Source organism: Cyprinus carpio, chromosome A25, assembly GCF_018340385.1.
Source record: "Cyprinus carpio isolate SPL01 chromosome A25, ASM1834038v1, whole genome shotgun sequence".
NCBI lineage: Eukaryota > Metazoa > Chordata > Actinopteri > Cypriniformes > Cyprinidae > Cyprinus > Cyprinus carpio.
In genome coordinates this window covers 14,228,900-14,245,270 of record NC_056596.1, presented here as the reverse complement: position 1 = coordinate 14,245,270, position 16,371 = coordinate 14,228,900, and the positions used below count along the sequence as shown (strand labels likewise).

Here is a 16,371-nt window from a genome sequence, read left to right as displayed (position 1 = left end):
TAACAGCAAACACAAAGTACTTTAGTCTGAACACTGAATAATCCTTGGTACACTGCATAAGTAACTCCATTGCAATAGTTTAAAAATTATTCTGCCGATTGTACATACACTTCACTATTCAAATTAAATATACGTGTTCATATCAGGCTGATTTATATTTAAATCTGATTCATAGACTTATTTGATTTGTACTAGTGTAGACCTTGACTATTCCTCAATTACTGCTTATGCACTTCCTGGTTAGATAAAATGCTTTCGATGCCTGTACCTTACAAAGCAAAAAGTCATAGATGAATCTAATCTAGTTAGTTTATAGATAATAGGAAAAAAAGGTAGCACACGATTCATACAGAACCAGAAAAAGAGCTAGATATAGAAGAAGACAGTATAGAACGACCAGAAAGGGCTAGATAGATGCTAGTAGTAGACGATTATATGTGGCGATTGACATAGATATAGACGACAGACGAAAGACAGATAATAAATCGATATATCGCGGATAGTAGATAGTAAATGGCTGAACAGATAGATAGCTGATGATAGAGCTAGATAGTTAGCTCCGATAGATAGATAAGATAACAGATTGATAGATGATCGATCGCCGGTTCAGGGAGATAGTTACCACGCTCGCGAAAGAGATAGATGATGGAGGAAGCGTAGACCTTCTTGAGTCCAGATCAGCCACAGATGTTTCTAGCAAGGATTTATGTAGTGGAGAGGAATTGTGTATGATTTTGATTGTGACTGTCCAAACAGTAATTGCAGATCATATTTAAGAGGCAGATAGTAGTATACGGTGGAGACAGAAAGATAGCAGCGATGAGAGTACAGAGATTCAGTTTAGGTCTTCAAAAGATGAGCGCCATGATTGGGGCACAGCATATTCAGAAACTCGGATACTAAGGCTCCAGATAAAAACAATACATGTTGCATAGGTGTTTCCTCTGGAGCACCCAGCTATGGCATAGAGATCTTCCTGGATAGCGGGAGCAGAGCCAGACTCACGATCAGGGACAGGGTGACTGTGGGTTTTATGGTTTTTTTAACTGAGAATGGAATGTTATGATAGCAAGAGTGATCGGCTTAGCAAGATAAGAAGCTTAATTATTATTATAAAATCACAGATAAATAAATCTTGATCGTCCAGATAGCTGTACTTTTAAAATGGATTTCAAGTAGATATATTTAGTATTATCACTTTTATACATAAGTAATATTCTAGCTAACTTTTAGCTTTCAGGTTACTAGGGTGTTTACAAAAGTTGCTTTGGCCATGATAGCTGTCTGAATACACTAGTTTCAAAAAGAAGAACAATCAAATTATTTATAGATTACGAACCTTTTTAGAGGCCGGGAAAACTAGATAGTGTTGATTACATCGGATTATTATATCGATAGTATTAGATAGATCGAACAATAAAACCTAATTTATAACGTCATGTACTTACGTGCTGATAGATCGAGAACGCGTAATAGATAGAGTTTAGATAGATAGATAGAATGAGTTAGATTAGAACGTATATATAGATTTAGGATAGAGTTATCGGAGATGATAGTAGATAGGATAGATAATAGATAGATAGTTTAGATAGATAGAAAGATAGATGATTAGATAGACTAGATAGATAGATAGATCTTATAGTGGGTAGCTAGAGGAAGACAGATAGATAGATAGATAGATAGATAGATCGATAGATAGATGTAGAACGAGGGAGATAGACAGAATTAGAGATAGAAGTATGATAGATAGATACGGATAGATAACGGTTTCTAGATAGATAGAAACGTAGTAGCCTCACCCCCCCAGATCGATACTCTAGCGTCAGGATATATCGATAGTCTAGATAGAACGCTATAATCTCTTCTAGATAAAACAAGGTTGTTTTCTGTTTCTTTTTTTTTTTTTGTAATTAGATGAGGATAGATCAAGATAGATAGATAGATAGATAGCAAGGATAGATAGACAGACGACATGCGATAGATAGATAGAACGATATTAACGAAAGGGAGCGGAGAAAGATAGAATAGATAGATAGGATAGATCTAGATAACGGGATAGATAGAGCGCCGGTAGATAGATAGCTAGATAGAGTAGATAGATGAGATAGATAGAACGACCAGACCGGATGATAAACCGGCAGAGGAGTAGCTCGATGAGATAGATAGATCGATAGATAGATAGATAGGATAGATAGATAGATACGATAGTAGATAGATAGATAGATAGATAGATAGATCGAGTAGGATAAAGATGATATTTTTAGTAGATAGAACGATACGAGTAGAGTACGAACGCCTCGACAGCCGTCCCCCGATACGATAGATAGATCGATAGATAGGATCGATCGGATAGACAGACGGGATAGGGGTCGATAGATAGATAGATAGCATTAGAGGATCGATAGGATAGCTCGCCGATAGATAGCCTCCCGACAGATAGATAGAAAGATAGGACGAGATAACGATAGATAGATCAAATAGTAGATAGATAGATAGATAGATAGTAGATAGAGGATATACAGATAACGAAAGATAGGCCTGGCACGATGACTATAGACGACACGGATAGTTAGATAGAACGATAGGCATGGAAGAAGATCGACAGCGGAGATTAATTGTGAGGATAGATAGATAGATAGATAGAGAGATAGATAGAACGATAGATTACGAGGGATAGGATAGATCAAGAACGATAGATTCGATAGATAGATGGAGTAGAAATCGCATAGTATGGATATGATAGATAGAACGATTAGATACGAGATAGCGATCGAGAAACACGACAGGGAGAGTAGCGGCATAGAAGATAGACTAGATAGATCAGACAGACAGACAGAGGATAGCCGACTTAATCATAGACAGACCAGAACAACAGAGAGAGAGATGGCGAATAGCGACGACCGACAGATAAGATAGATAGATAGATAGATAGAAGAATAGATAGATAACGATAGAGGGGTGAGATAGGTGGAGATGTCAGATATGAACGATAGATAGATAGGATCAGGAGTAGATGACGGACGACAGAGGGAGTAGATGTACCGAGATTAAACGTGAGATAGATAGATAGATGGCTAGATAGAGGTCGAGGGTCTGGGATGCTAGTAGCTTGATACAGAGTTTAGATACGATAAGGGAGGGATAGATGTAGGATAGCCTAGATATCGATAGATAGATAGATAGATAGATAAGATGCTAGGGTCAACAGTTTTCGCCAGCTATATAGGAGGAGGCTTTACAGGAGTCGCTACTAATAGGATAGATAGTATTATGATAGATAGATAGGTAGATAGATGAAACGAAAGAGATAGGATCGACCAGATAGATAGATAGATACGATAGACAGGACGAGACCAGAGCAGATAGACATGACAGAAGAAGGAACGATAGATATGATGATAGAAAGACAATAGTATATGATATAAGACAGATAGATCCGATAGATAGGCTAGATAATAGAAGATAGCGCGAACGATACGATACGAGATACGATAGATGAGATAGGATAGAGATAGAACGACAGTAGATAGATGAGGGGGAGTAGATAGATAGATAGATAGATAGATAGATAGATAGAATAGGACGACAGTAGATCATAGACACGCCAGTGACACGGAAACCGAACAGATGATAGATAGATAGATAAATAGCTAGTGATATAGGATAGATAGATAACGATAGATGATAGATCGATAGATAGATAAGATAGATGAAGATCGATAGATAGATAGATAGACGATAGATATATAGATAGTATAGATAGATCGATGAGACGATAGATAGATAGAGCAGATAGAAAGATACGAGAGATAGAAAGATCGGACGACGATAGATAGATAGATAGATAGATAGATAGATAGATAGATAGATAGAACGACTATTATTAGAAAATAATGCACACCCGAGGTGGTGAAGCTGTTCGTCTATTTGTGTGTGTTTTTTTTATGATGATTATATGACGATTGTCGAATATTGAAAATTTCCGTCTTCTCCAATCCGGTGTATCTGGACTTGCTGTGCGGCTCCAGCCAGCGCATAGTGCAAGGCCTGCTGGGTAGAGGTCTCGATAGCTGACGTCTCTGCAGCCGACACTCCATCTGCTCGAGGACACACATAAACAAGTTCATAACACAATCCAACTATGTGGGTCAAACCGTGTCAAACAACTGCTTTCAATAACAGAAGATGCTCCACTGTAACTGCCAAACACACACGCACACACACACTCTTACGCAAGACAGAGATAAAGAGAGACCAGTCTGTCCTCCATCATGATTTCAGTGTAACCAGACAAACACCCATGCGCTCAAACAACCGCAGGTCACATAGTCTGAGATATTTGTACGAATGTGAACGTGCGCAAACCCAAACAAATGTAGAAGAGAATGTACGATAAACAAGGTTCTCACAGGCGGAGAGAAGTGGAAGAGTTCGCATACACACACCCTGAACTTGAGGAAAATCCCTTCCGACTGCTGCTGGACGGGATCCAGTGCATCTGCCAGATTACAGCGTGTTTATACAGCGTAAACGATCTCAAAATACACAACAAGGGCTCTCGACCTAGCAGCCCGAACGCACTCGTGCCCTAAAACCATACGTAAACCCAACCCCTCAGTCTAAACACCGAGAATTACCCACATGCTACAACAGCCCAGACGCTTAAAACACACACTCACCGCATTTCTGATGAAAGGTCGTCGAGTTGTCTCTGGAAAAACGCTGCGGGTGTTCATTTACAAAGTCGGAGTGATTTTAAATCATACAGAAGGGCATATTAGCAGGCTAACGTTTCTTGGAGGAAAAAGCACCAAATGTGACAAAGCCGTACTGTTAGTTTTCCCAGCCGCAAAGTGATCTGAGACTACGCTGGGTCTTCCCAAGGTTACGATGAAAAGTAAACCGGATTCAGTTTTATGCATCTGAAAGACCTCCGGAGCAATTTGTCCTTCCGTTTGCTAGTTTTCGCTTCTTAGCTGCTATTGGTTTAGCAATGCCCATGTAAAACAAAAACAACTGTGCTGGACAATTAAAAACAAGGCATGATAATGTGCCTGAAGATGGTTGTTTGATGAAAATGCTGAAACTTATCCAATACTGATTTTTTTTTTTGTGGCCTGACAGTTAGCATACATGCTAACAAACATGGTACGGCAAAGTTAACAAAGGTTTTAAATAAAACGGTTTTGATAACTCTACAACAACAACTGAAAACATGTTTGTGTGTCTGAAGCTGATTGCTTGTGAACAATGCTGTAGCTTATTAAATATACTGAATATTTTTTGGCAGTTAGCACACATGCTAACAAGCACGATACGTTTATCTTAGCAAATGTTGTTAAATAAAAGAGTTTTGATAATTCTACAGTGACAATCAAAAACAGCTATGGTAATGTGTATGAAGATGGGGACTTTATTAAAAATGTTGCATCTTATTAAACATGCTGAATTTTGTTGGTTCTGTGGTCTGGCAGTTAGCACACGTTAACAAACATGGTATGGTAATGTTAAAATGGGTTTTTTTTTTGACAATCAGAACATTGTAATATAAACTGTGTGAAAGAAAGTTGTTTGTTTTTGTTGGGTCCTTGTTTTTAGAATCTAGTGCACATGTTTAAAGGGGTCATATGATGTTGCTAAAAAGAACATTATTTTGTGTATTTGGTGTAATGAAATGTGTTTATGTGGTTTAAGGTTCAAAAAACACATTATGTTCCACATGATGTACATTATTGTTTCTCCTCTATGCCACACCTTTCTGAAACACGTAAATTTTTACAAAACTCATCGTTCTGAAAAGCGAGGTGTGCTCTGATTGGCCAGCTATCCAGTGTGTTGTGATTGGCCGACAAACAACAAGCTCTAACAGTTACTCTACTGCTCAAAACGCATGTTTGAATCATCAGTGGCATTTCCTTTACATATGAAAATGTACTTACAGGCTGTGAGTCAGACGCGCCAGGCTGTCCTTGCAAAGTTAGAAACAGACACTGGCATTATAAGCTACTCTTACAGGAAAGTCCTTGTCCTCCGCAAAATGCGCTGCACACATCTGAATATTTGGGTTGAACTGTTCTGGAATGCTGTAAATGCAACTTAACCACTGATTTCTAGTCTTGTCCTCTTTTTGAAGACCAAGCAAAGTAGCATTGCTTTCAAAACAAAACACACAGCGTAGTTTTGACAAATCTGACTAGTACACAGACAGCGTACGCTCTTCTGTGTCAGCCGTGCTACACTGTTTTCTTTCAAACAAAAGCGTAAATATACATAAAAACCGTATCCTTGTGGTGCGGCTGACACAGAAGAGGGTATGCCGCCTGCGAACTGCTCAGATTTGTTAAAATGGTGCTACGCTGATTTGGAGAGAGACAGAGGAGATTAATATGTTGAATAAAGTCGTTATTTTTGTTTTGATTACAGACCCTTTGTGTACAAAAAGTATTCTCGTCGCTTAAAAATAACGTTACGGTTGAACCACTGATGGCAGATGGACTATTGTGCCGATGCTTTTCATACTTTTTTTTTGGACCTTGACACTGTTATTTATTTGGCAGTCTATGGGACAGTCTACAGCCTCCTGGTTTTCATCCAAAATATCTTAAATTGTGTTCTGAAGACAAACAGAGCTTTTAGGGGTTTGGAACGACATGGGGATAGGTGATTAATGACAAAATTTTCATTTTGGGGTGGAGTATCCCTTTAACAGATAAAAATTATATCAGCTTTAAAGCTGTAAATTTGTAAATATATACAGAATTTTGCAAGCTATGTCAGGGTGTGCTGCTTATTTTCTCCATGCCTACTCATCAAAAATAAGATATTTTTGTTCTTGGATGGAAACACTTTGTTGTTGCATTAGCAACAGACCACATGTTCTTCTCGCTCTGGTTTGAAAGAAGGCTGAGCACCAGGTGGCCTGTTCAAAATCCAATAGTTTTATCCACCACGCAGAGAGGCCTATTCCAGCTGGACATGGACAACCGAAGGAGGTGAAGCAATCGTGAGTGTATAGACCATTGTGACGGACCAATACAGGATACTTGGGTAAGTCTGAAACGGGTCAAAGGTGAAGGCCTGCGGATCTCTGAGAGGAAGGGACAGGACGTGAGGCACTGTCCTGGGAGTAAAACCAGCTGTTAGATGAGGAAACATCAGTCACAGGGTATCTCTCGCACACACAAACATATGCGTGTGAATAAATACATTTGTGTGAATGGATGTGAGGTTATATACATAGCTGGTTCTCTCTCATACACTCACTTGCAACATATGTTTATGTTCAACTGAACACAAACCAGCTGCGGCCCAGACACTTAACATCAAAATCAAAGAGAAATAGGGCTCGTAAGTTTCGCAAGAGACAAATTTGGCGGGAAAGGACGTAGGGGTTCGTACCTGGGCTGTTCTGCGAGGCGGGGGTTCGTCGTGAGAAACTCTTAACCGCCAAACTCTGTCCTCGCTGCTTCCGGCGCCAAGCGGTGCGACACTTGGAGTCGATGCTCTGCTTGATGCGGTACCAGTCGGACTCAGTAATGGTGAACTTGTGGAACAGGTGACCTGGTTACACATGGACAGAGACATTGCAAGTCAGGAAGTAAGGGAGGAAACACTGACATAATATTTAGTCATACATTTATGCTGCAAGCAAATAAACTCTTTCCACTTTGAGATCATTGAGTTGAGTTCATTCACGTTAGCCAATGTCAAGTGGTGTTTGTTTGTGCAAAACTGCATGTAACATTCCTCGTATTTATAATTATCCACACCAGCTCATTCCTAGATGCTACTTATGGTTTGTTGCACAAACTGACCTACATAATGACGTGATGCAAGTTGTTGTGAATGAGAGGAGCGGTTAGAAGCACTTCTAATTAGCTCATGTGGGGAAAATAAGTCTGATGCCGGAAGAAGCAGAAGCGCAGATGAGCTACCTGAATGATTTGAATTAGACAGGACAGAACTAAGATTAATTAAACTGACTAATATTAACTGAACTGATACAGTCAAAGATCTGATATGTCAAGTGTCACAGAGAGGGTTGGAACAAACAGGCTTCAGAATTGGTCATTTAAAAAAATCGGAATCCAGAATCAATTAAATTTGTATTCTTTTCATTGTATTTAAAACATACTGCAAAACCAGTATAGTCTGATTCTGGAGCAAATGACTCTTATGAACTGGCTCTTTTTAGTGAATCAAAATCAAACTGTAGAGCACAACCAATTCCTAAAAAAATGAATCTTATGAGCCAGTTCTTGCAGTGAATTAAAGGCTTACAGTGCATTTAGTGCAATCAGATTCCTAAATCAGATTCTTTTAGTGAATCAAAACCATATATCACAATCAGTGTCATACCTAATAACGCAATCAATGTAGTCCAATTCTCGAATGAATGATTCTTATGAGCCAGTTGTTTTTAGTGAATCAGAAACATGCAGCACAACTAGTGCAGACCTACTCCTAAACAAATGAATCTTATAAGCCAGTTCTTTAAGTGAATCAAAACCTTTCAGCGTGACAAATGTGTTTCGATTCCCGCACAAAAGACTCTTAGGAACTGGTTCTTTTTAGTGAATCAAAATCGCAAAGTGCAAATCACTTTAATCTGATTCTCTTTAACTGAACCGTCAAGGAATCAGAATCATCAGAACTGTGTTTAACATACTGTAAATCATTCCCTACTTATTTTGTTCTTATGGAGGTATTGATCAGACTTACAGCGGATGCCGTAGATCATGAGTGGGTCCAGCTGTTTCTTGCCGTGCTTCCCCTGTCCGGAGAGGTTGGAGACGGCCTGCACCTCGCGGTGGAACAGGTAGTCCAGCAGCGTCAGGGCCATTTTCTCTGCCGTGCGACAGTTGGTGCTGATGTGCAGCATGTCTGCTGGAGACACCGGACAGCGCACGCGCATCTCAGGGTTGTTCTCATCACCCAGCCATGTTCCTGCCGGATAGTCCTCTGTAGAAGAAGAAGGAAAATAAACACTAATTACAAAAATGTTTTTCCAAATGAACACAGTTATCCCAAGTAACTTGTCACTGTAAATTATGTAACTATGAAGCTAGTGTTACTTACAAATTCAAAAATGATATATATATATATATATAAAAAATATAATGAATCCTATTTTTTTCCCTTAAAAAGTTTTGCTAGAAATGTGTATTTTACAGATTATTATATTATATAATATTATATATTTGGGTTTGTCCATAAATTATTATTATTATTATTATTTTTTTTTTTAATAAATTTTTTTATAAATTTGTATTTTATTAAATATAAATATTAGATGAAAAACTCAAAAATGAATAAAATGAATAAAGCTGAAATAAAACTAAATTAAAAATAAATAGAAATATTTAATAATAACTAATATCATGACTCAACCACATAACAAAATCTCTAAAACTTAAAAGCATAAAAAGCCAATTAAATATATAATTAATTCTATTTAAGTACATTAATAATACTAAAATAACACAGCTAATAATGGATAAAAAGATACACAATGGTATTTAATTGCTTATTCAAATAGTTTCAATATTATATTTTACTAATTTGCATTTACTTTTTGCAATGAGAATATAAATGTCAATTATGTTGTCCTTATAATATTGTTCATACGCAGTATAAATGTCTTTATACATGAAAATATTTAGCTGCCTTTATATTTTAGTAAGATGCACATTTCCAGAGGAGCAGCATATTTGATATTTAGCATCAAAAAGTTTGCAAACCCCTGATCTAGACGGCAGATCACTGTACAAGACATTTGTGTCAAAATACGTGACTCTCACGAGGTCAAATGTCATATTCATGGCTGGGGGAACAAATGAAGCATCAGCCATTGTTTTCAATATTAGCCTACTAGTAATCCCAAATATTTGTGAAGGGGTGAGAGCAAGTCCCTCAGTGTCTGTGGAGGTTACAGACCTGAGCTCAAAACACACTCCAGCGCTCAGAGCAAATGCAAGAGTGTCCCCTGGTGGACATTATTTGTCACTAAACAAACACATCACAAGAGCATTACTGGTTTAGACCATTTAGGAAAGAGACGCTTTCTTTATTTGGACAAAAACGCTGGCATGGCTGAAAATGATGATTGAAGTTCAACACTGAGACCATCACTTTTCTTCTTCACATAACTAAGACTCAAATTATTACATAACCAGGAATGTGTTCTCATCATGAGTGCTCTCAAGAAAAATATTGTGACTTCTGGCATAATTTGTCTCAGAAATGATTTGAACGGGCATTTCTGTTAAATGTTTGTGTGTGTAGTGCGTGCCAAGCATTGCTTCGGCTATAGCTTGACGGGGTTTATTGCTGCTCGGTTAAGGTTTATCATGGAACGTGGATTTCTGTCTCGACAAAGCGGGCGTGTAAAAATTATGTTAGGGATTAAAATGTGTCAAAATATTATAATATAACATATTTACATTTTCATAGAACAAAGTTGGATGTAACATTCTGTAATATAATAATAAAATAAAATTTTCTATGCATATTTCTAGCGAAACAAAATCAGTTCTCCCTATGTGATTTTTTTTTTTTTTTATGTGAGGCCATGCATTTAATAATTTAATTAAATTTAATAATTAATTTAGCTAAAAAAAAAAAAAAAATACAAATTTCTAGCTAAACAAAGTTACTGTTTTTTGCCATGTTATCCTCTCAATCATAAGTTATCTTTATAAGATGGCCACTTTCTAAACTTAAAATAAAAATATGTAGCCTTTATAAACTGAGAAAAAAACAAGTCTTTGTATATTATTTTCATACTTTTAAACCAGACAGAAAAATATTTCAAATTTAGAATATTTTAATGTAACACAATTTTTTTTAACATTTTGTAATATAATATAAAATAATATAATATAAATTATTTTGGTATGGAAAAATAAATTGGAAAATTAATAATTAATTTATCAACAAACACAAATGTAGTGAAACAAATGTCAGTATTTTTAGTTATTTATAACTTAAATACATTTTAATTAAATAAATGTACTTTGGCAAGCAAACCAAGATGTGAATCTCTCAATCACAAGCAGCTGTATAATATTGCCACTTTTTAAATGTATGTATGGTCACATGAAAAAACATCAAACCTACATCAAAACGATGGACGAGGTTAAAGCAAGGGGAAAACAACACAAACAAACAAAAGCAAAGCCTTTAAAGAACCAAATGTACCATTCGTTTAGTAAATATTATCACGAACAGCTGCGAATGAGTGAATATTTGTGGAGGAACGTCTTTGAACTAACCAAGCTAACCCAGACGCCACTCCAAAACAACCCAGTCAAATAATAAGAAAAGCAAAAGCAGAAGTCAAGCAATCAAAACAAACCCTTTAATCCCAGACCTCCTCCAGACCAAAGATACATCCCTGAATCACAGACGGCCAGACGTTTACACAACACTCATGGGTTGCTGGTGTTACAAGCTTTGTTTGAAGTAATAGTGGATAGTCAAAACATGTTTATATTATTAATCAATAATAGTAGCAAAGTACACTTTGATTTGACTAACCAGAGCCTATTGTTCTCTGTTCACGCTTCTAAGATTTCAAGGATTTTTCACTACATTTTTATGCTTAAATGTTACCCAACCACAGAGGCAAAACACATGAAAACACATCTGAGCTATAAACATGCTATTATCTTATTTGTGCAAATGCATTTCTAAGATTTCCATGTCTTCAAACCTTTTCAATAATTGTTTAAATTTATTGCTCTTCTTGTGAGGCCATGTTTGTGCTGAACTCAAAATAAATGGTTCCCACTGGGTTATAAACATGATATCCTTTTATGTCACCATAAAATCAAATCTGGAATTTTTTGTGGCTTTTAGTTCTTCTTAGATTTGGGGAAATTTATATGCAAGTCAGCTTCTAAACATCAACGAAATTAGCTTTATGTAGAGTACAAATTCACAGTCTTTCTCTTCTGGAAAACAGACTAATAATAATAATAACGTCGATGACTCGTCCTGCACTACAACGATTTTTGTCCAATCAGATTCTCTGTTTACTGACAATGTCCTGCCTCCTGATAACCTGCAACTGATTAGATCTATAACAAATCACGGCTAGGAAATAACTAAGCTTATGGACCAATTTCACAGATTGTGATGGCATGTTTCCATAGTAATTCATACCATGAATCTTGCGGGTTTTTGTAATTTACTTTAAAAAAAAGTCATGTACATCTATAATATTATTTTTGTTTTACTGCCTCTGTATGAAAGTTTTATTTTTTAAATGTTTTTATTTTTAGATTTTAATTTAAAAAATATATATGTACATTCATAAAAGTATACTTTGTGTCACTACCATAGTATTTTGTTTTTTACATTTATTTTTTAAATAGTCTATATTATACTTTTGGTTTTATTACCTTGGTATTATTTTTTGTTGTCGATGTTTACATTTTTCTATATATTTTTTTATATATATGATATACTTTTATAACATTATGCTTTGCGTTTTAGCTTGGTATAAGTTTTTATTAATTATTTTAATTGTTTAAAAAACAATGTACATCTGTAATATTATACATTGTATTTTATTATCTTGGTATCTTTTATTTACTTTTTTTGTATTTTTGATAATCTAATAAAAAGTAATTCATGCACATAATGTTATACTTTGTGTTTTATTACTTTAGTATAAAAGTTTTATTTAATTGTTTTTTTTTACTTTGTGTTTTATATATATTGTTTTTGTTTTTTTTTTTATTAATGTACATTTATAACATTATACTTTTTCTTTAGTTTTATTAACTTGATTTTAAATAGAAAACTGGTTAACACTGCTGTGTGAGTGTTTGTAATACAAAAGCTGAGGGAGTGAATTTAAATTTGACATTTCCTTTCTTCTGACCAACATAAGCAGTCTCTCAATATATTTTTTTCCTCTTTTGAAAAGACATAAATACACAAATATCAATTATCATACATAAATATCTTGGATTTTTTTTTTCTTCTGCGTCTGAGAACTGTAAATGTGAAAAGTATCCATCGACCCTGTTAAAAAGGGTCCTGACTGTAATTATCATTGGGGAAATTTTAAGACAAAACACAATCCATTTGTGAATCTTACCCTCTGAGTTGAGAGTGATGAGCGTTACGTTGTTGGTATTCTGAGATAACGGCTGGCCGCTGTTGGACACCGAATCGCTCGTTTCAGAGCCGCTTTCCTGATCCTCCTGAACCTCTTCCTGGACGGGAACCTTCAGCAATATCGTCTTCTGCCTTCCTCGCCCAACAGTACTGCAATGAAAAAATAACAGAAATTACACAAGAGCTGTTATGGAGAGCTTGCGCAACAGATCCAGAAACTGTCTCCGGTATATATATCTGAACACAGCATGCATACATTTGCACACACAGGAGACATTTTTATTTCATTTATGCACTGAAACACAATCTGTAGCACTCACTTGCTGAGCAGGTTCTCTAAAGAGTCTGACGTGTGCGGCGAAGTTTCCTCCCGCGTCTTCGGCCGGTCTCCACTCACTATAACATTTGTCTGAGGAACAACACTGACAGCAAACACTCACTCTTACTGTCTGACACTGTCAAAACTGGTGAGAACAACACAAAAAAGGCTGTTCTAATAATATTAAATAGTGATGCTCCATATATATATATATACACACACAAACCACAGCCCTTTTTTAATGTATTTATTGAATGTTTAATTGTGCTGATAATTTCCTCTAATTTTACATTTAGATTAGCTTTACAGTCATCCCACACTCAAAGTCAATCTCTACAAAAAAAAAAAAAAAAAATAATAATAATAATAATTTAATAACACTGTTAAATTCCAGTCTCAAATTGATGATTATGATGTTACAATTCCTAAATTCATTTTCAGAATTTAAAATGATTTTAGTTTTTAGTGTTTTATATTTTATTTATTTCGGCAAAATTGTATTGAATTTTAATACCGGCCAGCTTTTGAGTATGCAGCATAGCATGAAAGAAATTAATAGCTTTTTATAGCATCATGCTGACATTAAAGGCATGTATTATGTATTTCTGGCATAAATTCATAGCATTCTCATTTGATGTGTGATATTAACCACTAAAAATGAACAGGTCCAAAAATTGAGACCATTACTGGAAACTTTTATTATTTTGTCAACATTTTCAAAGAATCATTCTATTTCCAATAAAAGTGTAATATATTTAATATTTTAGGCCACCACAAGATATAAAAAGAATGATTGTGAAAAAATACATATTTAATCATAAATACATAATAAAGATAAAAAGCATTTAATAAATAAATATTTTAGGCCTTTATATTAATAAATAGGCCCAAAATATACATGCATCAATTAATTATTAATATTGATAGATATCAATACAATAATCATTTTGTTTATTCCTGCATGAAACCTCATTTTTACAGTCTAGGTGGTGACTCAGACGCGTGCTCTTGTTTTAAATGGTGTTGGTGACTAAAGAGAAGAGTATATGAAGGTCGTGCAGATCTTCAAATATTCCCAAATAAAGATCAACTGGACATGATTTTCCAATTTTCCCGAGACAATTCACCATTAAGTGATTTCATCAGTATCTTAAATCAGTCTCAAGATGTTGCCCTGTGTGGTCAGGTTTGCATTAATGATGAGACATCTTCAATAGATGAATAAAACATCCGGGCGTCATCGGTGGTCCACTTACCAGCGTACTTTATCACAAGTCTGAGTGGCTCCAAACGGGGAGCCCGACACCATGGGGACCTGGATCGTGGACTGGTTTTTCCCCATCACTGTGTCCAGCTTCTCAACTAAACCTCGACAGGTGGCCTCCAGCACCTGCAGCTTGGCCTCCATGCTGTCCAGCCGCTGGCAGATCGCCTGACTGATGGACACCAGCATCGACTGAGAGAGAGACAGAAATAAAACATGAGTCCAGCAAACGTCCACGCTGATACACTGTGTGAGAGCTGAACTGATCGTCTCTAATAACCTTAATAGATGCTTCTTGGCTAATGTCCATCCTCGCTCGTTTCCTGCCTGGTTCATCAGCGTCTTCATTATTCTCCAGGACATCTAGTTTAATTAAAAAAGCACTGTAGAATACCACAAACACTACCAGCATGAGCCACTAAACGGATGTGTTTACTGATTCAGAGGAGGACTCACCGGCTTGGTGTCCTTCATGATTCAGATCTGCCACCGCGATCTGGACTATCTCCACCAAATCTTGCTCTGACATCATTCAGACCTGCGTTTCAGAAAGATGATAATAACTAGAGGCTGCTTGTGCAATATCAATCACGGTTATTATAGTCAACTAAACCCAAAACTAAAACCATTAATAATAATAATAATAATAATGCATTTTATTTATCATGCGCTTTTCTTCAATCCAAAGCGCTATTTCATTACTTGATGTTGCCTTTACTAAAAGCATTGTTGCCTTTATTTTTTATTAAAAATTAAACATTTTATTTCTGGTAGTTGCCAAAGCAACATTATTCATTTTAATTTTATTTAAATAAATAAATCTAAACCTGCAATAAAAACTATATAAACATTTATCTAAATAAATAAATAAAAATGACAAAAACACAAAATTACTAGAACTTCACTTAAAATTTAAATTAAATCAGAAAATAGAAAAATAACAGAAATGCCTCCAAAATATGAAAAAAAAAAAATCTCATTAATATCTCAATAATACTAAATTTACACTGATATCAATGTTATATGAGTTGTTTGCTAATTTGTTATTATTTTGGGAAGGATTAACAACTTTCATTTATTTCCTTCACTTTCATGGAAAGTGTTTTTAATATTTTAATATTTATATTATAAGCCACCACAAGGTAAATGTGTGATTTTTACATGCATGTCCTTGGCCAAAAAAAAAATAAAATAAAAAAAATAAAAAAACAAAACAAAAAAAAGACAGCTGAGACCCCCTTAAAGGGTGCTGTGGTACTGAAGGTGACCCTACACTTGTCATGTCCATTATTGAAACACATTTATATTCACAAATAAAATTAACTATATATATATATATATATATATATATATATATATATATATATATATATATATATATATATATATATATATATATATTAATTCAAAACAAATAACTAAATGTAATAAATACACAGTTTAATTATTATCATAAATTAGTGCCTGGTACACATTCAGTTTCATAATTATTAGAATTTGTTTTCTTTTTTTAATTATATATATATATATATATATATATATATATATATATATATATATATATATATATATATATATATTTTTTATTTTTTTTTTTTTTTTTTTAAGAAAATTTTAATAGATTTTAAAATGTAATTTATTCCTGTGATGGCAAAACGGA

General features: G+C 35.1%; 1 protein-coding gene across 1 annotated transcript in view; it reads right to left on the bottom strand.

Moving 5' to 3' along the window:
* LOC109088276 (protein BANP) overlaps nt 1-16,371 on the bottom strand; it is a 39,294-nt gene that overhangs the window by 21,931 nt on the left and 992 nt on the right. The window contains exons 2-9 of the mRNA XM_042715659.1: nt 15,168-15,249; nt 14,992-15,074; nt 14,704-14,903; nt 13,449-13,550; nt 13,109-13,278; nt 8,722-8,961; nt 7,399-7,560; nt 3,961-4,097 (exon numbers count right to left, since the gene is read on the bottom strand). Coding sequence (XP_042571593.1) covers nt 3,961-4,097; nt 7,399-7,560; nt 8,722-8,961; nt 13,109-13,278; nt 13,449-13,550; nt 14,704-14,903; nt 14,992-15,074; nt 15,168-15,243 — 1,170 coding nt within the window. The 5' untranslated portion in view covers nt 15,244-15,249. The remainder of the gene's footprint in view (nt 1-3,960; nt 4,098-7,398; nt 7,561-8,721; nt 8,962-13,108; nt 13,279-13,448; nt 13,551-14,703; nt 14,904-14,991; nt 15,075-15,167; nt 15,250-16,371) is intronic.